The 25,688-nt window shown below is 44.3% G+C and overlaps 1 protein-coding gene across 4 annotated transcripts in view; it reads left to right on the plus strand.

Moving 5' to 3' along the window:
• LOC124016976 (voltage-dependent calcium channel subunit alpha-2/delta-1-like) overlaps positions 1-25,688 on the plus strand; it is a 143,411-nt gene that overhangs the window by 37,826 nt on the left and 79,897 nt on the right. For all 4 annotated transcript variants that reach the window (XM_046332307.1, XM_046332308.1, XM_046332309.1 and 1 more), the window contains exons 3-5: positions 8,729-8,788; positions 12,789-12,824; positions 13,595-13,727. In XM_046332307.1, the coding sequence (XP_046188263.1) occupies positions 8,729-8,788; positions 12,789-12,824; positions 13,595-13,727 (229 nt within the window). The remainder of the gene's footprint in view (positions 1-8,728; positions 8,789-12,788; positions 12,825-13,594; positions 13,728-25,688) is intronic.

Here is a 25,688-nt window from a genome sequence, read left to right on the forward strand (position 1 = left end):
ACAGAGCTGGTGTAACTGAGTCAGGTTTGTAGGCCTCCTTGTTCACACACACTTTTTCAGTTCTGCCCACAAATTCTCTATAGGATTGAGGTCAGGGCTTTGTGATGGACACTCCAATACCTTGACTTTGTTGTCCTTAAGCAATTTTGCCACAACTTTGGAAGTATGCTTGGGGTCATTGTCCATTTGGAAGACCCATTTGCGACCAAACTTTAACTTCCTGACTGATGTCTTGAGATGTTGCTTCAATATATCCACATCATTTTCTTTCCTCATGATGCCATGTATTTTGTGAAGTGCACCAGTCCCTCCTGCAGCAAAGCACCCACACAACATGATGCTGCAGTTGCAAACCGTAATATGGCTTTTTTATGGCGGTTTTGGAGCAAAGGCTTCCTCCTTGATGAGCGGCCTTTCAGGTTATGTCGATATAGGACTCGTTTTACTGTAGATATAGATACTTTTGTACCTGTTTCCTCCAGCATCTTCACAAGGTCTTTTGGCTGTTCTGTTCTGGGATTGATTTGCACCTTTCGCACCAAAGTACGTTCATCTCTAGGAGACAGGCGTCTCCTTCCTGAGCGGTATGACGGCTGCGTGATCCCATGGTGTTTATACTTGCGTACTATTGTTTGTTCAGATGAACGTGGTACCTTCAGGTGTTTGGAAATTGCTCCCAAAGATGAACCAGACTTGTGGAGGTCTACAATTTTTTTTCTGAGGTCTTGGCTGAAATGTATTTTAATTTTCCCATGATGTCAAGCACAAAAGCACTGAGTTTGAAGGTTGGTCTTGAAATACATCCACAGGTACACCTCCAATTGACTCAAATGATGTAAATTAGCTCATCAGAAGCTTCTAAAGCCATGACATCGTTTTCAGGAATTTTCCAAGCTGTTTAAATGCACAGTCAACTTAGTTTATGTACACTTCTGAGTCACTGGTATTGTGATACAGTGAGTTATAAGTGAAATAATCTGTCTGTAAATAATTGTTGGAAAAATGACTTGTGTCATGCAGAAAGTAGATGTCCTAACCAACTTGCCAAAACTATAGTTTGTTAACAAGACATTTGTGGAGCAGTTGAAAAACTAGTTTTAATGACTCCAATCCAAGTGTATGTAAAGTTCCGCCTTCAACTGTGTATATATATATATATATAAAATCCCACCAAATGAAAAAACACTCTCCAGCAGAGCGGAGAATAATTCTCCACAGCATGGAATGTGAGTGTGTGGGTAGAGTCTAGTGAGTGTGCATAGAGCCAGTACAAGAGAGTCAGTGAAAAAATAGCAATCTATATGTGTATATACTGAACAAAAATATAAACGTGACATGCAACAATTTCACTGACTTACAGTCCATATAAGGAAATCAATCAATTGAAATAAATAGGCCCTAATCTATGGATTTCTGATGGCTGGGCCAAAAATTGCACATTTTAGAGTGGCCTTTTATTGTCCCCAGCACAAAGTGCACCTGTGTAATGATCATGCTGTTTAATCAGCTTCTTGATATGCCACACCTGTCAGGTGGATGGATTATTTTGGCAAAGGAGAAATGTTCACTAACAGGGATTTAAATACATTTGCTCACAAAATCTGAGAGAAATAAGTTTATGCGCGATTGGAAAATGTCTGGGACCTGTTATTTCAGCTTATGAAACATGGAACCAACACTTTACATGTTGTGTTTATACTTTAGTTCAGTGTATTTCAATTGACTGATTTCCTTCTATGAAATGTAACTGAATAATATATTTGAAATTGTTGCGTGTTGCGTTTATATTTTTGCTCAGCACATTTCATTGTTCCACTGATCACCATCTCTTCTCTTTGATCATGCATCAAGTATGAATTGAAACAATGATCATATTTTGGGACATAACTTCCTTACTGATCGCCTCTCTCTCTCTCTCTCTCTCTCTCTCTCTCTCTCTCTCTCTCTCTCTCTCTCTCTCTCTCTCTCTCTCTCTCTCTCTCTCTCTCTCTCTCTCTCTCTCTCTCTCTCTCTCTCTCTCTCTCTCTCTCTCTCTCTCTCTCTCTCTCTCTCTCTCTCTCTCTCTCACTAAACATTAACATCTCCTATAACCCCCCCCCTCTCGCTCTGTCTGTCTCCTTTCCCTGATTGGGGAATGTATCTCGAATCCTCCTCAGTGATAAAGACTGAGAAACCACTTCCTCTCCGTGTTTACATGCTTCTCCTGTCTAAATAATGGATGCAGGGTTGGATATGAGCCCTAAACGGAGGGGAATCTAGTAGTCTGGATTTACTGTGTCGGAGGAGGGGAGAGGCTGGAGAGGCAGAGAGGGGGACACAAAGAAACATATGTATGTGTTCAAATTCACTTCACTTCAGATCTTGTCAACATAGATATTATTCAGATAATTAGTTAAGACTGTTTCCTCAATTGAATTCAGACCTGATTGAATTTATCCAAATTGTGCTCCAATATTTATTTGGCACGCATAGGAGATTCACCCCAGATCCATAGTCTAATCAAATATGGACTGGATACAGACATAGTTGTCAGGTCAACTTGTTTGGAGGGATGCTGAATCTTCAGAGCTCCTGTGTGAGAGTTGTAAATAATTTACCAGACTGAATTTAAACTGTGGCTCAAAGCATTTAGTCCTCTTTCAGAATTCAAGTGCTTTGCTAGAGCGTTTAACACAGTCTGAATTTATTTAACAGCTTAAACCAAGGGGGTGTGATCATGCTGGGGATGACTGACCTTTTGAGTGTGTGTGTGTGTGTGTGTGTGTGTGTGTGTGTGTGTGTGTGTGTGTGTGTGTGTGTGTGTGTGTGTGTGTGTGTGTGTGTGTGTGTGTGTGTGTGTGTGTGTGTGTGTGTGTGTGTGTGTGTGTGTGTGTGTGTGTGTGTGTGTGTGTGTGTGTGTGTGTGTGTGTGTTGAGCTCCAACAGGCACAGTTTTGTTGGCATTTGTGTTAATCCTCACCAACACAGTCCATTCTTCCTGTCACACACACACACACACACACACCTGAATGAAGTCTCAAGTTTTTGTCCTCACAGCACCAACAACTAAGACACACACCTAAAGCATGTTTCCCATTTTCCTCTCATTGCATATCATAGAGCACGTCCTCATGACACAATACAATACACCTCTTCCCCCTCGCCACTCACAATACGGGGTCCAGCCTGCCTGACAACCATCGCTGAGATCCTCAGATAACAAGGCAGATACTTTTGTTAAACAGAAAAACCCAAACCCATGGCAGCAGATCCACAAGGTCTGCCATTAGAAGTGACTGTATAGTTCCCTTAATGAAAAGCACCTTTAGTCAATCTGCTTTCTCTGTGAGAGATTCCCATGTCTGGAATACACTGCCATCAGACACACAACTGCACCAACTGTCACACTTTCACAAAAAAACAGACATGGCTAAAGGCCAATCAGACATAACCCCTAGCTGTGTATTGTCACTTTCCATGTTGTATTGTTGTCTGTAGGTTTTGAGGTATGGAAACACTGTTGCTTTTGTATATTTAGTTTTGTTGCTTTTTGTGTAATGTTGCTCTGTCTGCGTGCTGCTTGTCCTATGTTGCTCTGCATGTGCTTACTACTCATTGTTTGTCTGTATTGTAAATGTTTTAATAACCTGCCCAGGGACTGCGGTTGAAAATTAGCCGGCTGGCTACACCGGCACTTTTATTGAAACGTTGATTAATATGCACTGTCCCTGTAAAAATATACAAAAATAAACTCAAACTATGGACATCGCCATGGCAACCACACGTCAACCGGTGTGGGCACAAGTCTCAAGTCACTCAGTATAATTAGCTGTCTGAAAAGAAACCACAGTAACGCATTTCATTATTAAAACTTTACATAAACATTGCAACACACCAGTTCATTAGGAAGAAACAGAGAGAGAATGAGCTAAGCTCCAAATAGTCTGAATGAGAGGCGAACGTTGTTCGGGTGTTGGCTCTTCAGGAAGAAACAGAGAGAGAATGAGCTAAACTCCAAATAAAATAGTCTTTCAATCTGAATGAGAGGCGAACGTTGTTCGGGTGTTGGCTCTTCAGGAAGAAACAGAGAGAGAATGAGCTAAACTCCAAATAAAATAGTCTTTCAATCTGAATGAGAGGCGAACGTTGTTCGGGTGTTGGCTCTTCAGGAAGAAACAGAGAGAGAATGAGCTAAACTCCAAATAAAATAGTCTTTCAATCTGAATGAGAGGCGAACGTTGTTCGGGTGTTGGCTCTTCAGGAAGAAACAGAGAGAGTATGAGCTAAGCTCCAAATAAAATAGTCTTTCAGTCTGAATGAGAGGCGAACGTTGTTCGGGTGTTGGCTCTTCAGGAAGTATCAGAGAGTGGTTTGAAAGTGTCTGCACTGAGAGAAATGAGTGTCACAGTTATCACAGTAGGTTTTTCCACTGATATATGTATAGTGAGGAGCTCATCATGAGAGACCATGTTATGTGTTGTCAGATCTGCCCCATAATGGTCAGCCCATTAGGATCCAAACAGCTTAATTCAGATTCTTAGGAGGTGCTTCCACAATAATGGGATTTTTACCACATTCAAGATAAATTATTGGATTCTTCACACATCACATCCCATTCCATTCCCCTTTCAAGATTTTTTACAAATTATATGAAAAGAAGCTTTGCTTTTATACTTACAAGACCATCATGCTTGATTGATTGAGCTGTTTTGTCTTGCAGTAATGTGGTTCCTGCCTGTATTTCCTTAAACCTTTATTTTAGCAATACTTATCACTTTCTTTGGTCAGTAGGTGTCCAACATAACAACAGGTGGTTGTGTGTTGGACACAGTCACTCATATATAGAGGTCTATAGATATATAGAGGTCTATAGGTCTATAGAGCCTGTTTTCATTCCTGATCCACATAACCGTTAGCTTACCTGTGTAATATTGACAAGCTCAGAAACACTTCTTTTGCAAACATGGTCTCATGCAGTGTTGGTCCAATCCCTGTACCTTTTGCAGAATATCAGTCTGTCCCTGATGTTTTTCTGCAATGATGATGGTACGTGTTTCCTTGCAGGTAACCATGGTTGACAGAGGAAGAACAATGATTCCAAGCACCACCCTCCTTTTGAAGCTTCCAGTCTGTTATTCGAACTCAATCAGCATGACATAGTGATCTCCAGCCTTGTCCTCATCAACACTCACACCTGTGTTAACGAGAGAATCACTGACATGATGTCAGCTGGTCTTTTTGTGGCAGGGCTGAAATGCAGTATAAATGTTTTTGCATGGCAAAGAGGGACTTTGCAATTCATCTGATCACTCTTCATAACATTCTGGAGTATATGCACATTTCCATCATACAAACTGAGGCAGCAGACTTTGTGAAAATGAATATTTGTGTCATTCTCAAAACCTTTGGCCACGACTGTACACTGAGCACCTCCTCCAGGACTGCGGTGCAGAGACGCAAGAGAGTGAACTTAACCGAGTTCGCCCCATTAGTTTGCACGAAATAGATCAACATTCTTTCTGTGATCGAATCAACATGATATCAGCCCCTTTTCAATGCAACAAACCAAAACAAATCTAACTTTGCAAGATTGAGCCTGTGATTGTGTTGTAGCCAGAGCAGAACGGAATATAATTATATTGGCGGGGTTGCCTCAAGCGGTCTTTCAATCACGGGTGAGTGTATGCGCTTTTCAGATCAGAGCAAAACGGCACGTGTGCACATTTGTTGATATTCTTTGCTATTTAGCAAGTAATTAGCCCAATTATAGATAATTATAGGTCAGCAATGTGGAGTTACTGCTTCATACAAGAGCACATGTGTAGACTATATTTTAAGCTTAGGTAAAAAGTGTATGTCTTAAAGGGTTAGTGTTGTATTCTGAGACAAGCTTGAATATGCAAATAACCCTATAGGCAGAGGGGTAGTCTGCATTGTCTAATTCTCCATATTTAAATAATAGTTCATTGAATTTATATAAAATGGTTTCGTGTATCATACAACACAAAACAATGCAATTTACAAGCCCTTCATAATGTTTTTATTTTTATTTTTAGTCTCATGCAGTGTAGGCCTGCATTAAACTCCACATATAGGCTACTGTCGGATATATCATAGAAATCAAAAGCTATTTCCACGTGAAAATGTTGTGGGATTTGCTCCATTGGTTTTGTTGGTAGGCCTACATTATGCTCAAATAGCCACAACAGCCTATTGGCTAATGTCTAAAACTGTAAGGGAAGAGCCTCAGTGTTCACTGTAAACGTGTGCTGGAAGTTGTAATGGAACAGCCTGTGTTCACTGTAAACGTGTGCCGGAAGTTGTAATGGAACAGCCTCAGTGTTCACTGTAAACGTGTGCCGGAAGTTGTAATGGAACAGCCTCAGTGTTCACTGTAAACGTGTGCCGGAAGTTGTAATGGAACAGCCTCAGTGTTCACTGTAAACGTGTGCCGGAAGTTGTAATGGAACAGCCTCAGTGTTCACTGTAAACGTAATGGAACAGCCTCAGTGGAAGTTGTAATGGAACAGCCTCAGTGTTCACTGTAAACGTGTGCCGGAAGTTGTAATGGAACAGCCTCAGTGTTCACTGTAAACGTGTGCCGGAAGTTGTAATGGAACAGCCTCAGTGTTCACTGTAAAAGGTGTGCCGGAAGTTGTAATGGAACAGCCTCAGTGTTCACTGTAAACGTGTGCCGGAAGTTGTAATGGAACAGCCTCAGTGTTCACTGTAAACGTGTGCCGGAAGTTGTAATGGAACAGCCTCAGTGTTCACTGTAAAAGGTGTGCCGGAAGTTGTAATGGAACAGCCTCAGTGTTCACTGTAAAAGGTGTGCTGGAAGTTGTAATGGAACAGCCTCAGTGTTCACTGTAAACGTGTGCTGGAAGTTGCACAAAATTCTCACAATGTTCAAGTTTCCACTCACAAGATCAAACATTTGCTCAGTGCCTCCCAAAAATGTAGGGAACATCACTTCACCCTAAAAACATTACCCCTCCCTCTATACTCCATCTCTGTCATTTTTGTCCATCAATTAGTCTTAGCTTTGATAGAGTCAGGAGGTCCACAAAGCTACAAGAAGCCCAGGGGAAGATGCAAGCCAATAACGCTAGAAGCGCTAAACACATTAGCTTTAGAATAGTGTTAGCCGCCTCAATGTGTTCAGCGACAGATAGAAAAAAGGTGCTTGCAAAGCTCTCTGGCAGGCAGTATGCATTGCGGGTTCATTGGCTTTGATTAGGCATAGTCACTTTAATTATGCACTTGTGATATCATTGTGCAGAGGAGAGGATGTAATGCTAACACAGCCCTCTCATTAAAGCCAAATGGAGAGACTTAGCGTAAGCGCGACAAGGAAAAGGGGACACTTGGCCTGCAGATCCGAGTTCTGATAGATACAGCACTTAAACACAAACTGCCATTGTGAAGATTGTAAGATCTCTGCACCCTGTGATTCATGCTCAAAGGAAGCTCATTGTTTTGTTTTTCTTTGTTTGATTTTCTTGTTACTATCTCATCTCACTAACCCCCCACTTCGCCTTTATTCAATGAATTTAACTTATAACATTTATGGGTGACGTGAATAACTCTCTTTCTGCAGTACTAGTAGCTAGTGACTGGAATTAGATTCCATATTTCCCCAGGGGAAATTAGTGTTACAGTGTGTTTCTAGACCAGTTTGAGATGAAAAGAGGATCTACATTAGAAACCCATTAACCTAGTCATTAGGGCCAGATCTGGGCCAATATGGAGTGGGGGGTCTAACTTGAGCACAATGACGTCTTATACTGTGACACCCCCAGCCTCGTTTCACACCTGGGGGTGTTGAGTGAAAATGTGTTTGTTTGGATTTTCAGTCTAAAATAACTTCCTGTGTTGACAGCCTTACTAGTGGTTGTAGAAGTAGAGCTGTTTGAATTAGCCATGATAAGGTGAGCCAGTTGATTGAATTAGCCATGATAAGGTGAGCCAGTTGATTGAATTAGCCATGATAAGGTGAGCCAGTTGTGTGAATTAGACATGATAAGGTGAGCCAGTTGATTGAATTAGCCATGATAAGGTGAGCCAGTTGTGAGAATTAGACATGATAAGGTGAGCCAGTTGTTTGAATTAGCCATGATAAGGTGAGCCAGTTGTGTGAATTAGCCATGATAAGGTGAGCCAGTTGTGTGAATTAGACATAATAAGGTGAGCCAGTTGTGTGAATTAGACATAATAAGGTGAGCCAGTTGTGTGAATTAGCCATGATAAGGTGAGCCAGTTGTGTGAATTAGCCATGATAAGGTGAGCCAGTTGTGTGAATTAGCCATGATAAGGTGAGCCAGTTGTGTGAATTAGACATAATAAGGTGAGCCAGTTGTGTGAATTAGACATAATAAGGTGAGCCAGTTGTGTGAATTAGCCATGATAAGGTGAGCCAGTTGTTTGAATTAGACATGATAGGGTGAGTCAGTTGTGTGAATGAGCCATGATAAGGTGAGCTGAGGTGTGTAATGTACTCTCAGTATATGTTGTGGAGGAGTATGGTGGCTTTTATGCTCTTAACACTTTCATGTGTGTGATCAATGTTAATGAACATTTGTATCTTTCTCTCTATCTCTCTCTCTCTCTCTCTTTCTTTCTTTCTTTCTTTCTCTCACTTTCTTTCTTTCTTTCTTTCTCTCTCTGCTTGCCACAAGCACTATGTCAACCCCTTAATTGAAAGGAAATATATGTTCAAATTCCAACTCTATTTCTCTGTTTTTGTCCAGACCCTGGCATCTGCTGCAGAGGATTTTCAGATGTGGCATCGGTGGAAGAATGATCCTGAGGTGAGCCAGTGGTTGTGGAGATCAACATTATTAATGTCCTCATTATCTCTGGATGCATTACCTATAGAAGCCTTGAACTCTATAAGAAGAGATTGATTTCATTCACGTTCATATATGATTGTTGTAATTGCCAGCAGCTTACCACCCTGCATCCCACTGCTGGCTTGCCTCTGAAGCTAAGCAGCGTTGGTCCTGGTCAGTTCCTGGGTGGGAGACCAGATGCTGCTGAAAGTGGTGTTGGAGGGCCAGGAGAATGCATTTTTTCCTCGAGTCTAAAAAAACAATATCCCAATGCCCCAGGGCCAGTGATTGGGGATATTGACCTGTTTAGGGTGCCTTCCTTTGGATGGGACATTAAATGGGTGTCCTGACTCTCTGTGGACACTTATCGTTAGAGTAGGGGTGTTAACCTGGCTAAATTCTCAATCTGGCCCTCATACCATCATGGCCACCCAATCATCCCTATCTTCCAATTGGCTCATTCACCCCCATCTCCCCCTGTGACTATTCCCCAGGTTGTTCCTGTAAATGAGAATGTGTTCTCAGTCAACTTACCTGGTAAAAAAAAGACATTGGATGTTCATTTTTGTATAAAATCTCATTAGATTGACAATAGAGTTTTAATAGCGTTCAATTAAGTAGAATTCAATTAGATTGTATTGGGACACATTCAGAGCCATGCACACACTGGGTCTTACTCTCTCAAATTCCCATTAAGCCAGTGTACAGTGCATTCGGAAAGTATTCAGACCCCTTCCCCTTTTCCACATTCCAAATTAGTCTTATTCTAAAATGGATTACATCAATGTCTTTCTACACACAATACCCCATAATGACAAAGCGAAAACAGGTTTTTAGAAATGTTTGCAAATGTATTAAAAAATATATATATATTTACATAAGTATTCAGACCTTTTTCTATGAAACTCGAAATCAAGCACAGGTGCATCCTGTTTCCATTGATTATCCTTGAGATGTTTCTACAACTTGATTGGAGTCCATCTGTGGTAAATTCAATTGATTGAACATGATCTGGACAGGCACACACCTGTCTATATAAGGTCCCACAGTTGACAGTGCATGTCAGAGCAAAAACCAAGCCATGAAGTCAAAGGAATTGTCCGTAGAGCTCTGAGGCAGGATTGTGTTGATGCACAGATCTGGAAAAGGGTACCAAAACATTTCCACAGCATTGAAGAACACAGTGGCCTCCATCATTCTTAAATGGAAGAAGTTTGGAACCACCATGACTCTTCTTAGAGCTGACCGTCCAGCCAAACTGAGCAATCGAGGGAGAGGGACCTTGGTTAGGGAGTTGACCAAGAACCTGATGGTCACTCTGACAGAGCTCCAGAGTTCTTCTGTGGAGATGGGAGAACCTTCCAGAAAGACAACCATATCTGCAGTACTCCACCAATCAGGGTTTTATGGTAGAGTGGCCAGACAGAAGCCACTGATCAGTAAAAGCCACATGACAGCCCGCTTGGAGTTTGCCAAAAGGCACCTAAAGGAGTCGCAGACCGTGAGAAACAATATTCTCTGGTCTGATGAAACCATGATTGAACCCTTTGTCCTGAATGCCAAGGGTCACATCTGGAGGAAACCTGGCACCATTCCTACGGTGAAGCACGGTGGTGGCAACCTGTTTATATATATATTTTTTACTGCCTCTATGTGAGAGGACTCCATTACCTCCTATTAGTCTATTAGCTTCAAACTAACCTGGACAGTGTCATTATAACCGCCTCCGATACTCCTTTTAATGACTCTAAAGGATTCTTATCAGTCTGATTCCGACACGCTCACGGGAAGTGTGTGTGTGTGTGCGTGTGTGTGCGTGTGTGTGTGTGTGTGTGTGTGTGTGTGTGTGTGTGTGTGTGTGTGTGTGTGTGTGTGTGTGTGTGTGTGTGTGTGTGTGTGTGTGTGTGTGTGTGTGTGTGTGTGTGTGTGTGTGTGTGTGTGTGTGTGTGTGTGTGTGTGTGTGTGTGTGTGTGTGCGTGTGTGCGTGCGCGTGTGCGTGCGCGTGCGTGCGTGCGTGCGCGTGTGTGTGCGTGTGTGTGCGTGCTCCACCTGTGTACGTGCCTGGGAACGTGTGGGGGACAAAGTAGTATCTGCTTCGTGCTGCTTTATGCTGGCGTGGTCTACTTCTTTGAGGCTTGGGATGTGTGACTGGATGGAGATGCTTGGCTAGCTTGGATAATTATCCCTTGGCGTAGAGTCATTAGTGTGAACGTCCAGCGTTTTCTGTAACTAACGAGCAAATATTAGCGCACATGTTAGTCTTAGCCAATTAAGCCTGCACCGATGAAAGGACTCGGAGGTTGGCTTTTTCAGACTGTTTATGTTGAGCTAGCTAATTGATCCCAAGTGTGTGTGTGCGGGTGCGTGTCAACCAGGCAACGACAAACGAGGCTGAATGTAGTTTTCTCTATTCATTTCTGAAAACCGCTGGCTTTCTCAGGCAATGTTGCGTGTCGTGAGGAGTGTCTTGGCTCCATGTGGTTCTTGCAAGCGCTAAGTGAAAGTGTTAGGAGGAGACATGGTCCAGTCTGTCTCCAGACACCCCCTCCTCACTCCTTCTCAATCCGTCCGGCCAACATCGCGGTTACAGCGTAGTCCTCCGTGAACCGCCCATGTCCTTGCTGCGCCCGAGAGTGCGTGTGTGTGTGTACGTGCGTGTGTGTGTGTGTACACAATCTGGTGTAGGAGATCAAATATCCCTGGACACACGCCTCATTTCTGTATGAAAGCCCAGAAGACGTCCTCCCTCCCTCAGGAGTTACATCACTTAAAAACATTTACCCCAGTACTCTACAAGCCTCTGTGTGTGTGAAACCACCTTAACACACATTCACATCCATGCACTTAGAACACACACACACTTGCTCACACACACACACACAAACACAAACACAAACACACACTTCAGGAGGTGGGGAGTGTAGCCACAGTGCTTGAAAGCTAACATGAAGAGACCTCCTCATGATGGCTGTCAGGCCATCTTAATGTTGTGGAGCGACTCACACTAAGGTCACACTGTCTCACCCCTCAGGGATCTTAGTATATGAGAGATACAGGAGAAACTAAGACAGACAGAGTGTGTATATGTGTGCGAGCTTGTGTGTACGCTCTGCAAGGACTGCAGCCTGTCTCTCGGGAGGTGAGCAGATGCTGGAGCACCGCTGTCAGAACTGTCTATCGCTAACACCTAGCTCATCGCTAATGGCCTGGCGGTAACTATTGAGCCTCACACCACCAGCAGATCACAGGTCTGTGGTTTATGTAGCGTTAGCCCCATGTTGCAGCGCCGGGGGTGGCAGGCAGGTGGTGCTAACCAGTGAACCGGCTCCATGTCCCCAAGGCATCCATCTGTCAGGTAGGCTGGATAGGCTAGCTCATTAGCGCCTGGCTTGCTCGTGCTCTGACAGGAAGCTCGCACAGCGGATGAAAGAGAGAGTTGGTTACAACACTACTGATGCTTTTGTGTCAAACACACACACACACACACACACACACACACACACACACACACACACACACACACACACACACACACACACACACACACACACACACACACACACACACACACACACACACACACACAGTATTAGGGGAGTACACGCACACACACACAGTATTAGGGGAGTACACACACACACAGTATTAGGGGAGTACACACACACACACACACAGTATTAGGGGAGTACACACACACGCACGCACTGTATTAAGGGAGTACACACACTTGTGCATGTGAGACACACACATAGACATACGCAGAGAGTGAAGAAGTGCTTGAATTGACAAAATAGACAAATAATACAAGCACACTGAAGAATAGAAACAACATAGGAACACAGTTTCCACACAACTCTAACACTGTCTGAAAACTTTACAATGCACATTGATTTAAACCCCTACCAAAGACCTGCTGTGTTCAGACATCTGTGTTTTACATACTTCTCTCTCTCTCTTCCCTCCCGCCCTTTCTCCATAGCCTGACGACATCCATTACTACTATGCCAAAGAAAACGTGAGTACATTTCTACTGTTACTTCCTCCATGTGTAGTGAAGAGACGTGATCTGAGTCATATTGAGTCTGTATATTCAACAAAATCCCACCTGCACCCTCTGTTTTTGTAGCCATGGTTACTAAACCTGTTGTAAAGCTTATTGATAGCCTTAAAGGATCCCCCACATCCCCCAGCTGTGGTCCAGGCTCTAGAGCCCTGAAAAGATACAAAACAGTTGCTATAGTACACTAGGGTTAGTGTGTGTTTTTGTTAGCATGTGTGTTTGAATGCGTGCATATTCAAATGAGCGTGCATGCATGTCTAGTGTGTGTGCGTGTGTGTGTGTGCGTGCGTGCGTGCATGTGAGAGATTATCTCAAGAACACGTATCTGTGCCTGTGATATCGGCTGCATCCCTCTGAAGCCTCTGAAGTCATCTGTCTGATTTGATACTGGGGATCAGGTAGTAATTCCACAGGGGATGTGGTGATAGAACACATGCAGGCAGGCACACACCTCTCCTGAACAACTGATGTCATTCAGGCTTTGACGGGCCAAGACACAGGAGATCAGTACTGTCAGGCATCTGAACACACGGCAGTATTATTCACAGCCACAGGAGATGGAGCAAGCGCCACACAGACACACACGTGTTATCATACAACGCACCATAATGCAAAGTGACAGACACACACACACACAATACTTTGTATTCACCAAATCCATGCAGTATACTCTCCATTGACCTCCAATTTGCGTCAATAATATCTCATTCCTTTTTCCCTTATAGCTGGACTCAAATGATACAGAGGTCAAGAAGGCAAACCGGCTTTATCCAGAGTTTAAGGAAGACGAGCAATTTAGACGCCTCATCTCCTACAACACCACAGCAGTCCACATACCCACGGACATATACGAGGGCTGTGAGTACACACACACACACACACACAGACACGCATTGTACAGTATTTATAGCATGTTTCCATGACATTTTGGTCAGTCAGTTTCTCAGAATGTGTGTAGTAGTCAGCTGATGGCCCGGCCAATGCTTGCTGTCTAAATTTAGCCCTGCCTAGCCCAACCAATGGGCAGCAGACCTGGCCTCCGAGTAATATAATAATATAATAATATATGCCATTTAGCAGACACTTTTATCCAAAGCGACTTACAGTCATGTGTGCATACATTCTACGTATGGGTGGTCCCGGGGATTGAACCCACTACCCTGGCGTTACAAGCGCCATGCTCTACCAACTGAGCTACACAGGACCACGAGTCACCCCGGTCACCAGCTGCTCCTCGCTCTCCCACCCACAACCTCATGAAAGAATCACACTGAATGTCAATGACACTGCCATGATTTATTTTCTTGTGTTGGTCTTTCTCAGTCTTTCTGCTTCCATGTCTTTCTGTAGTCTTAATCTTGCTCTATCATGCTCTTCTTTAATGCTTGTCTGATCCACCCTCAACTCGGCCTGTCACTCCTCTTATTGGCCTCGGCTCTGTCACTCCTCTTATCGCCCTCGGGTCTGTCTGTCACTCCTCTTATCACTCGTTCTCTACTCTTTCTGCTTTAATTTCATTCTCTTTTACACTAGAATAGCTGGGCCTTGAGGGAACCCCCCTTCAAGCTAATGAACAGTCATTTTGATTGCAACATTTTAACAGTGTAATTAAATAATTTCATATATGCTCTTGCAAAAATAATAATTTTGTTGTGTTTATGAAGGTCTAAGGTAACATTAGAATATGATTACAATAAACAAAATAGCATTTTCATTTGTTTATGTTACTGCCGGCTTTATATAAAAAATAAAAATAAATAAGGTGTTCAATTGATTTTATGGGTGGAGTGTCTTTGTTAAATCTCAAACAGAAAGAAAGTGTGTGTTGGAACTGGTTACCAGCTTCTTTTGATAAAAATAACAAAAACACCAAGACTCATGGGCAGTAAGACGCGCGGTGAAATTATGAAAACATCAATATCCTAAACATTATTATAACCACCAAGTGTGCTTCACAAACAGAGAAAATTCGCACAAAAGCAATACTAATGAATTATAATGAATATAAAACTGTCGATATGACAGCATTTAAAAATAGTCAGGTATTTATACGTTGGATACCATGGCGAATTTCTGTTTCATCAAAATGGAGGTAAAGCATGATCTCTCTGAAGCGATCCCATGACATGGTTTCTCCAAAGAAAAGTACCTCACCAGAAGCTCTCCATACACACGCTCTTTCCACCGAATGCTCCACGGAGATGCAGGATTGAAATGAACTCTTCCAGCTCATCAACAGACAGATTCCAGGCAGTGTCTCCTTGCTCTGTGTGCACCTTAGCCACGGTACAGTCCCTGAATGCTGTAGCATGTCCGTGTCACATAAACAATGGAAGCTGGTGAGTGTATTGCTGATGTTGTTTTTTGCTTGAGATGTAGAGCCTGCTATCTCAGTGATGACATTTTCTGCTGATAATCAGCCCGTAGTATTGTCACCGTCTCGTTCCATCTAAATGGTGTCATCCCTTCCTCTCTCCTATCTCTCTGTTTCATTTTGGTGGTGGCGTGGGCGTGCACCACATTCTTGCTTTTTTGCTTAGGCCTCGGATGTGTCTATGTTCATTATGCCACAGGTGTCCATGTTCATTATGCCACAAGGTGTCCATGTTCGTTATGCCACTAGGTGTCCATGTTCGTTATGCCACTAGGTGTCCATGTTCATTATGCCACTAGGTGTCCATGTTCATTATGCCACAAGGTGTCCATGTTCGTTAAGCCACAAGGTGTCATTATGCCACTAGGTGTCCATGTTCGTTATGCCACTAGGTGTCCATGTTCATTATGCCACAAGGTGTCCATGTTCATTATGCCACTAGGTGTCCATGTTCATTATGCCACTAGGTGTCCATGTTCGTTATGCCACTAGGTGTCCATGTTCGTTATGCCACAAGGTGTCCATGTTCATTATGCCACTAGGTGTCCATGTTCGTTATGCCACAAGGTGTCCATGTTCATTATGCCACTAGGTGTCCATGTTCGTTATGCCACTAGGTGTCCATGTTCATTATGCCACTAGGTGTCCATGTCCATTATGCCACTAGGTGTCCATGTTCATTATGCCACTAGGTGTCCATGTTCATTATGCCACTAGGTGTCCATGTTCGTTATGCCACAAGGTGTCCATGTTCATTATGCCACTAGGTGTCCATGTTCGTTATGCCACTAGGTGTCCATGTTCATTATGCCACTAGGTGTCCATGTTCATTATGCCACTAGGTGTCCATGTTCGTTATGCCACAAGGTGTCCATGTTCATTATGCCACTAGGTGTCCATGTTCGTTATGCCACAAGGTGTCCATGTTCATTATGCCACTAGGTGTCCATGTTCGTTATGCCACAAGGTGTCCATGTTCATTATGCCACTAGGTGTCCATGTCCATTATGCCACAAGGTGTCCATGTTCATTATGCCACTAGGTGTCCATGTTCGTTATGCCACAAGGTGTCCATGTTCATTATGCCACTAGGTGTCCATGTTCGTTATGCCACAAGGTGTCCATGTTCATTATGCCACTAGGTGTCCATGTTCGTTATGCCACAAGGTGTCCATGTTCATTATGCCACTAGGTGTCCATGTCCATTATGCCACTAGGTGTCCATGTCCATTATGCCACAAGGTGTCCATGTTCATTATGCCACTAGGTGTCCATGTTCGTTATGCCACTAGGTGTCCATGCTCGTTATGCCACTAGGTGGTATAATGATGTTCACACTGAGCTCAATCTAGGCTAAGGCCTATTCTAGGGATGTGTGTTGATTCCCTCCTCTTATCACTAGGTGAACGTCCCTATATGGATAAAAAGTTTGTGCCTATTTATTTTTATTTTCTTATAGGGGACAACAGTGAAAACCACTCCAAACTGGGAACAGTGTGATCTATCATGATCTGTTCCCAGACCAGGGCTATTTCTGTAGGCTTTATTTTGAGCAGACTGGATGTCACAACACTCATTGATCCAGACTCCGTTTCAGTTCCAACAGGGTCGTGGTGTGAAAATGAACAGGAGGTGTGATTTGTAGGAATTATGATGGTGTTGATTGAGGTGATTTAGATGGCCTGGTTTTAGCGGTGGGTTGGGGGGGGGGGTGTAGCATATGTGACATAGTTAGTGAGCATTAGACATTACCTTCTTTAAGATCTACAAGCCACTGTCACTCAGGGAGGAAAACGCTAGGCTCTTGTTTCATCAGCTCACACATTGGTGTATTCAGTTTATGAGCTATGTGATTGTGCACGTGGTTCTGTCTGTGTGTGTGTGTGTGTGTGTGTGTGTGTGTGTGTGTGTGTGTGTGTGTGTGTGTGTGTGTGTGTGTGTGTGTGTGTGTGTGTGTGTGTGTGTGTGTGTGTGTGTGTGTGTGTGTGTGTGTGTGTAGGGGGCATGGGCACACTGAGGACACGGAGCACCCTGCGCATGTATGGACACAGACACACACACACACTCACACACACACACACACACACACACACACACACACACACACACACACACACACACACACACACACACACACACACACACACACACACACACACACACACACACACACACACACACACACACACACACACACACACACACACACACACACACACACACACACACACACACACACACACACACACACACACACACACACACACACACACACGCATACCTGAGGTTATGGATTTATTTATTCATCATTTAGTTACTGGCTCAGATAGTGTGTAGTGAGTGGTCCAGTATACAGTGAGCTTCAAAAGTTTTGGGATAGTGACACACTTTTCATTGTTTTGTCTTTTTACTCCAGCACTTTGGATTAGAAATTATACAATGGCTTTGTGGATTAAAGTGCAGACTGTCATCTTCAAGTTTGGGGGTATTTTCATCCATATCGGGGGAACCGTTTCAGAAATTACAGCACTTTTTGTTCATAGTCCCCCAATTTTAGGGGACCAAAAGTACTGGGACAAATTCACTTGGGTATTAAAGTAGTAAAAAGTTAAGTATTTGCACATATACACATAGGGGTGAATTTGTCACAATATTTTTGGTCCCTTAAGAGGGGGGGACTATGTACAAATAGCTACCACGTCTCAGTCTCACGTCAGAATTAGACTTCCATCCATGTTACTTAACCCTCAAATTTTGAAGTTGTTGCAAACGTCAAATTTTGAAGTATTTATAAGGTTATCATTTCAACTCCAAATTGCTAGAATACAGAGCCAAAATAACAAAACATGTGTCACTGTTCCAATACTTTTGGAGCTCATTGTATAATCCTTCATATGATGGAGGTATTGATGAGACTTTAGGTCTGTCCGTCCATCTACAGACGTGTTGATCATTATCATGCACAGGACGGCTGGATGGACGAGTGCGTCCAGATATGTTTACGAGTGGGAATGAGCAATGACGAAGATGGGAAGGAGGTAGCGGGTAGGACAGGGAGGGGGGGTGGGTCCAGGAATGATTCATCCCTCTCTTTTCCTCTCGCTCTGGTGGTCTCATTCTCTCTCTTTTTCTGTCCCCTCTTTTTTCGCTTTCCCCCTTCTCTCACTCTTTCTCTCCTTTTCACTCACGCACACATTTTCTCACTATCCCTCTACCTCTCCCTACATTCCTCTATCCCTCTACCTCTCCCTACATTCCTCTATCCCTCTACCTCTTCCTACATCCCTCTATCCCTCTACCTCTCCCTACATTCCTCTATCCCTCTACCTCTCCCTACATTCCTCTATCCCTCTACCTCTCCCTACATTCCTCTATCCCTCTACCTCTCCCTACATCCCTCTATCCCTCTACCTCTCCCTACATTCCTCTATCCCTCTACCTCTCCCTACATTCCTCTATCCCTCTACCTCTCCCTACATTCCTCTATCCCTCTCTCTCTCCTAGGATGGGCTGCCACATCAATGTTACTTCAGCTGGCTGGTGCTGTCAGCGTTGCCATGGAGGTGTGTGTGTGTGTGGGCACCAGAGTGGGCTGGGTGGTGGTGTGTGTGTGTGTGTAGATAGGCTGGGTGGTAAGTTGATTATAGGACATTGTCTTGACTAAGCTAAGTGTCCTTGTGGGTTTGATGGCTGAATCAAGGTTTGATGAGGTGTCCCACCATCCCGCTCTCTTTCAATCTCTCTTTCTCTCACATTCTGTATTTTTTTACCCATATTTTCCTCCTTTGACTTTCACACTCCTCTCCTCTCCTTTCTCTCTTTGTTTTGGCTGGTTCACTCTCTCCATCTCCTCCTCTCTCTCTGTCTCTTTTCCATCTCCCCCTCTGTCTCTTCGTCTTTTCCCCATGTCCCCCCCCCTTCTCTCTGTCTCTTCTCCATCTCCCCTCTCTCCATTTCTTCCCTCTCTCCCATCCTTCTTCTCTCTCCCTCTCTTCCTGCTCTCTCTCTGCTCTCCAGTTCAGTCTAATAATAGCAGGGTGTAGAGACTGTCACTCCTCCACAGTGGGGCCTGCTGATTGGAGTCTTTCTCCCTGCTGATTTGGTGTGGGTGGGGAATAGGGACTGTGTGTGTGTGTGTGTGTGTGTGTGTGTGTGTGTGTGTGTGTGTGTGTGTGTGTGTGTGTGTGTGTGTGTGTGTGTGTGTGTGTGTGTGTGTGTGTGTGTGTGTGTGTGTGTGTGTGTGTGTGTGTGTGTGTGTGTGTGTGTGTGTGTGTGTGTGTGTGTTCTCAGTCATTAGGAGGATTGGTGTGTGTAGTATGAGTGTTGGAGGCTCAGTTTGGAGATGGAACTCTGAATCGCCTGATGCCCGTTAGCGTCAACCCTGTGTGTCACCTGTCAACTCCATACATACACTGGCCCAGACGAGCTCAGACACTCTGAGGGTGTGTGTGTTTATTAGGGTGTGTGAATGAGTATGCAAAAAAAAACTGTCTGTGGTGATGTCACAGTCCCTGTGGCAAAGCTCTAAGCGTACAAATATGATTTTTTTCTCTCGTTTGCTCTGCTCGTTACGTTGGGCCTGTCGTCTGTAAAGCTGAGAAGAACACATTTCTTTATCACTTTCTTTCTCTCCATATCTCTCCCTTCTGTTTATCTCTCTCTCCCTCCCTTCTCTGCTTCTCTCCATATATTACATGAAATCCAAAATAAATATCCATTTAAATTACTGGTTGTAATGAACAAAATAGGGAAAACGCCAAGGTGAATATACAGGATTGGTCATCTTGAGAACCTGTTTCTTGTGTGAAAATAGCTTTAGGCTAAACTAGTGGGAAAAATCCTAACATGACATCTTCATTCAAATCTCCATGCAAATCTCCCACTGACTTCAATGCAAAAACCAAATGCACTTGCAAATCTCAAGGAAATGAGGCGAAAAGGAGGTTGTTGGTACAGGGCCCAGAGAGTGCAGTTGTAGTGAATGGTGAGTATCGTTGAGTGAAAGGCTCTCTCTGATAGGATGATTGCAGGCTTTCACCACAGCCCCTTTCTGATACTGTAATCACAGCCAAGTGGAGTAATTACAGTGCTGATAGGACCAGGGCAGCTGGCCAAGACAGAGAATGACTGTGTCATGTCATCTCTGTGATAGTCCCAGTTTTCTGATGGTTTCTTCTTCTCTTCATTTCTCTTCATTAGTTCATCCTTTTGTTCTCCTCCATTCACTCCAGTCTCAGGAAACTCCTCTGTCAACTCTCTTCTCTCCTCCACTTTTAATGTCCTCTCTGTCTGTCTGTCCGATCCCCTCATCCCTCTCTCCTCCTGACCCTCCTATGCCCTCTCTCTCTCCTCCTGACCCTCCTATGCCCTCTCCCTCTCTCCTTCTGACCCTCCTATGCCCTCTCCCTCTCTCCTCCTGACCCTCCTATGCCCTCTCCCTCTCTCCTCCTGACCCTCCTATGCCCTCTCCATCTCTCCTGACCCTCCTACCCTCCTCCTGACCCTCCTATGCCCTCTCCCTCTCTCCTCCTGACCCTCCTATGCCCTCTCCCTCTCTCCCTGACCCCTGCCCAGACCCTCCTATGCCCTCTCCCTCTCCTCCTGACCCTCCTCCTCCTGACCCTCCTATGCCCTCTCCCTCTCTCTCCTACTCCTGACCCCCTCCTCCATCTCTCCTCCTGACCCTCCTATGCCCCTCTCTCTCCTGACCCCTGACCTCTCCTATGACCCTCCTATGCCCTCTCCCTCTCTCCTACTGACCCTACTATGCCCAGACCCTCCTATGCCCTCTCCATCTCTCCTCCTGACCCTCCTATGCCCTCTCTCTCTCTCTTCCTGACCCTCCTATGCCCTCTCCCTCTCTCCTACTGACCCTCCTATGCCCAGACCCTCCTATGCCCTCTCCCTCTCTCCTCCTGACCCTCCTATGCCCTCTCCCTCTTGTTTCTCTCCATTCACCTGTTACAGAAAAATGGAAAATCACATGATTTCCCATCAATTTTTACATGTGAAAACAACATGTTTTTGGAACACTTCAGATGTGATCACGTTTTCACATGTGTAATTTCACATGTTATCACATTAACTTCACACAAGATCACGTGATCACATGAAAACATGTATTTTCTGAACACTTCACAAGTGTTCATGTGTAATTAATGTGTTTTTTTCCTTAGGGCCCCATCCCTTGTTCTCTTTCCTTTCTCCCATGCCTTGTCCTCTTTCCTTTCTCCCATGCCTTGTCCTCTTTCCTTTCTCCCATCCCTTGTTCTCTTTCCTTTCTCCCATGCCTTGTCCTCTTTCCTTTCTCCCATCCCTCGTTCTCTTTCCTTTCTCCCATCCCTTGTTCTCTTTCCTTTCTCCCATCCCTTGTTCTCTTTCCTTTCTCCCATGCCTTGTTCTCTTTCCTTTCTCCCATGCCTTGTTCTCATTCCTTTCTCCCATGCCTTGTTCTCTTTCCTTTCTCCCATGCCTTGTTCTCTTTCCTTTCTCCCATGCCTTGTTCTCTTTCCTTTCTCCCATGCCTTGTTCTCTTTCCTTTCTCCCATGCCTTGTTCTCTTTCCTTTCTCCCATGCCTTGTTCTCTTTCCTTTCTCCCATGCCTTGTCCTCTTTCCTTTCTCCCATGCCTTGTTCTCTTTCCTTTCTCCCATGCCTTGTTCTCTTTCCTTTCTCCCATGCCTTGTTCTCATTCCTTTCTCCCATGCCTTGTCCTCTTTCCTTTCTCCCATGCCTTGTTCTCTTTCCTTTCTCCCATGCCTTGTTCTCTTTCCTTTCTCCCATGCCTTGTCCTCTTTCCTTTCTCCCATGCCTTGTCCTCTTTCCTTTCTCCCATGCATTGTTCTCTTTCCTTTCTCCCATGCCTTGTTCTCTCCTCTTCTTCTCTTTCTATTTATCCTTTATCTCTTCTCTTTTAATCATCCTCCTAATTCCCTTCATCCTCTTCTTTCATGTTCTCTGCTCTTTATTTTCTGGTGATTATGACCAGGCTATTCTCTGTCTGTTGTAGCCGGGCTGTGTTGAGAGAGAGAGAAAGCGAAATGTCCAGGTTGATTGATGTGTCCCCGCGGCAACACTGTTGTTGTGCTGTGACCCTGGTCGATTGGGGTGCGTGGCGGCCATTAGTGATTTAACACCACTCTGCCACACACACACAAGCATGCAGACACACACATAGACATAGACATGGATAGACACACACACACACATTTCCCTGAAACTAGACCTGACCAGGGCTTGTGTTACCGTGGTGATCCGTCCCACTCCTCTGTCTCCATCACGGCGACCTCGACCATCGCTGGGGTGACAGACACATTGCCGTGGAGATGGATTTGTTTACACAAAGCTTTGATTTGTTCTAGGTGTTTGGGTTTCATTAGGGCTCTAGGCCCCACATCTGATGTGGCTGTTGAGGCTGATCAATGGTCCCCGGCCTAACTCTCTCTTCTGTCTCCCCGTTACTCTTTTTCTTCCTTATGTCTTCCTATCCTTCTCTCTTCCTCTCCTCACACTCGCACTGGGTTGTTATTTAGCCTTTCTCATCTATTTCCCTTCCTCTTTCATTCCTCCATTCTCGTTCTGTCTCTCTCTCACCTATACTATGAGGCAGCAGCATTACCCCATCTCTTTTTTTGTCCTCTCTCCCCTCTTTTTTCACGTTCTCCTCTCTCTCTCGCTCTCTCTCTCTCTCTCTCTCTCCAGTTCTCTCTTTCTCTCTCTCCAGTTCTCTCTTCTCTCTCCAGTTGTCTCTCTTTCTCTCTCTCCAGTTGTCTCTCTTTCTCTCTCTCCAGTTGTCTCTCTTTCTCTCTCTCCAGTTGTCTCTCTTTCTCTCTCTCCAGTTGTCTCTTTCTCTCTCTCCAGTTCTCTCTTTCTCTCTCTCCAGTTCTCTCTTTCTCTCTCTCCAGTTGTCTCTTTCTCTCTCTCCAGTTCTCTCTTTCTCCCTCTCCAGTTCTCTCTTTCTCTCTCTCCAGTTCTCTCTTTCTCCCTCTCCAGTTCTCTCTCTCCAGTTCTCTCTTTCTCTCTCTCCAGTTCTCTATTTCTCTCTCTCCAGTTGTCTCTCTTTCTCTCTCTCTCCAGTTCTCTCTCTTTCTCTCTCTCTTGTTGTCTCTCTTTCTCTCTCTCCGGTTGTCTCTCTTTCTCTCTCTCCAGTTGTCTCTCTTTCTCTCTCTCCAGTTGTCTCTCTTTCTCTCTCTCCGGTTGTCTCTCTTTCTCTCTCTCTGGTTGTCTCTCTCTCTCTCCGGTTGTCTCCCTTTCTCTCTCTCTTGTTGTCTCTCTTTCTCTCTTTCTCTCTCTCTCTTGTTGTCTCTCTTTCTCTCTCTCTCTTGTTGTCTCTCTTTCTCTCTCTCCAGTTGTCTCTCTTTCTCTCTCTCTCTTGTTGTCTCTCTTTCTCTCTCTCCAGTTGTCTCTCTTTCTCTCTCTCTCTCTCTCTCTTGTTGTCTCTCTTTCTCTCTTTCTCTTTCTCTCTTGTTGTCTCTCTTTCTCTCTCTCTCTTGTTGTCTCTCTTTCTCTCTCTCCAGTTGTCTCTCTTTTCTCTCTCTCTTGTTGTCTCTCTTTCTCTCTCTCCAGTTGTCTCTCTTTCTCTCTCTCCAGTTGTATCTCTTTCTCTCTCTCCGGTTGTCTCTCTTTCTCTCTCTCTGGTTGTCTCTCTCTCCAGTTGTCTCTCTTTCTCTCCAGTTGTCTCTCTTTCTCTCTCTCCAGTTGTCTCTCTTTCTCTCTCTCCAGTTGTATCTCTTTCTCTCTCTCCAGTTGTCTCTCTTTCTCTCTCTCCAGTTGTATCTCTTTCTCTCTCTCCGGTTGTCTCTCTTTCTCTCTCTCCGGTTGTCTCTCTTTCTCTCTCTCTGGTTGTCTCTCTCTCTCTCCGGTTGTCTCTCTTTCTCTTTCTCTTGTTGTCTCTCTTTCTCTCTTTCTCTCTCTCTCTTGTTGTCTCTCTTTCTCTCTTTCTCTCTCTCTCTTGTTGTCTCTCTTTCTCTCTCTCTCTTGTTGTCTCTCTTTCTCTCTCTCCAGTTGTCTCTCTTTCTCTCTCTCCAGTTGTATCTCTTTCTCTCTCTCCAGTTGTCTCTCTTTCTCTCTCTCCGGTTGTCTCTCTTTCTCTCTCTCCGGTTGTCTCTCTTTCTCTCTCTTCAGTCGTCTCGCTCCCTCCCTCTCGGTCGTCCGTCTCCCTCCCTCCCTCCCTCCCTCTTGGAAGTCTCTCTCTCTACAGTTCTCCTTTTAGAGTCAGTGTGCTCTCTCTCCCTCAGTAAAACAGCATGATTATTGGAAACTCATTTTATTAAAGTAATCCTACCTGGGAAGAGAACAATTGGCTATTTTAATGTTTTAGTTATTTTTCTTTGTAGTTTCACACCCTGAGTCACTGAATCCGTTTTAGCAATAGACTGCTGCTATTGGATACTTATGGTTAAATAGATGTGCTGTCTATTACTGTGCAGTTATCTATGTAGCCATTAGGTGGTCTTGTAGTTGACGCCCTCCCTATCACCACAGTTTAACCTCTAACCCTAGAAAATCAATGATACAGGTGTCATCTTTGGCTGTGTACGTGTGTGTGTGTGTGTCCAGTGGCGAACCGTGACTATAGGACCAAAAATCTTCCAATATGTTCTATCAAACTCAAAAATCAAGAAAATAAATGAAAACATAGCATCACCATTTTCGCCAGTAGAAGTGGGAGATTGCGTTGTCGCTCTCGCACGACTGTGTGGTCTAGAATGGATTAGAATGGCAGCCCACAGGCAGCAAAATGGGAGACCCTGGTTAAAAACGTGTTTTAAACACTTATTTTATAGCGAAGTACACATTCAACACATGGAGTTGTAAGTATTGTTCCTAGAGCTTCCGCATCGAGCCGTCTGTAAACAATGACAACATGAAAATGAACAAACCAGCTATTACTTCCCATTGCAAATCTATTTTTATCACATTTATCACACTAACTGGTGATCTAAAGTTGAAATGCAACAGTGTGTGTGTGTGTGTGTGTGTGTGTGTGTGTGTGTGTGTGTGTGTGTGTGTGTGTGTGTGTGTGTGTGTGTGTGTGTGTGTGTGTGTGTGTGTGTGTGTGTGTGTGTGTGTGTGTGTGTGTGTGTGTGTGTGTGTGTGTGTGTGTGTGTGTGTGTGTGTGTGTGTGTGTGTGACTACTGTGTGTGACTACTGTGTGTGACTACTGTGTGTGACTACTAACTCAGCAATCAGTGTTCCAGTAGTTCTCTGATGTGACAACTCTTCCCCCAGAGTTACATTAACGGTTCCAACATCCATTTTCAGACTTGCTCTTTATGTCCCCAAATGTGATTTAATCAGTGGAGTCCTATTAGTTTGGGCCCTTTTATTTGTATCTTCCATTGTTATATTCTGTAAAGACAAAAAGTGTCAGCCCCAGTCTGCAGCCCCGCCACTTGGTATGTTATAAAGCTGAGGGATGGGGATTCAGCCAGCTGAGTTCTCCGT

This window comes from Oncorhynchus gorbuscha, unplaced genomic scaffold, assembly GCF_021184085.1.
Source record: "Oncorhynchus gorbuscha isolate QuinsamMale2020 ecotype Even-year unplaced genomic scaffold, OgorEven_v1.0 Un_scaffold_134:::fragment_2:::debris, whole genome shotgun sequence".
In the NCBI taxonomy this organism is placed as follows: Eukaryota; Metazoa; Chordata; class Actinopteri; order Salmoniformes; family Salmonidae; genus Oncorhynchus; species Oncorhynchus gorbuscha.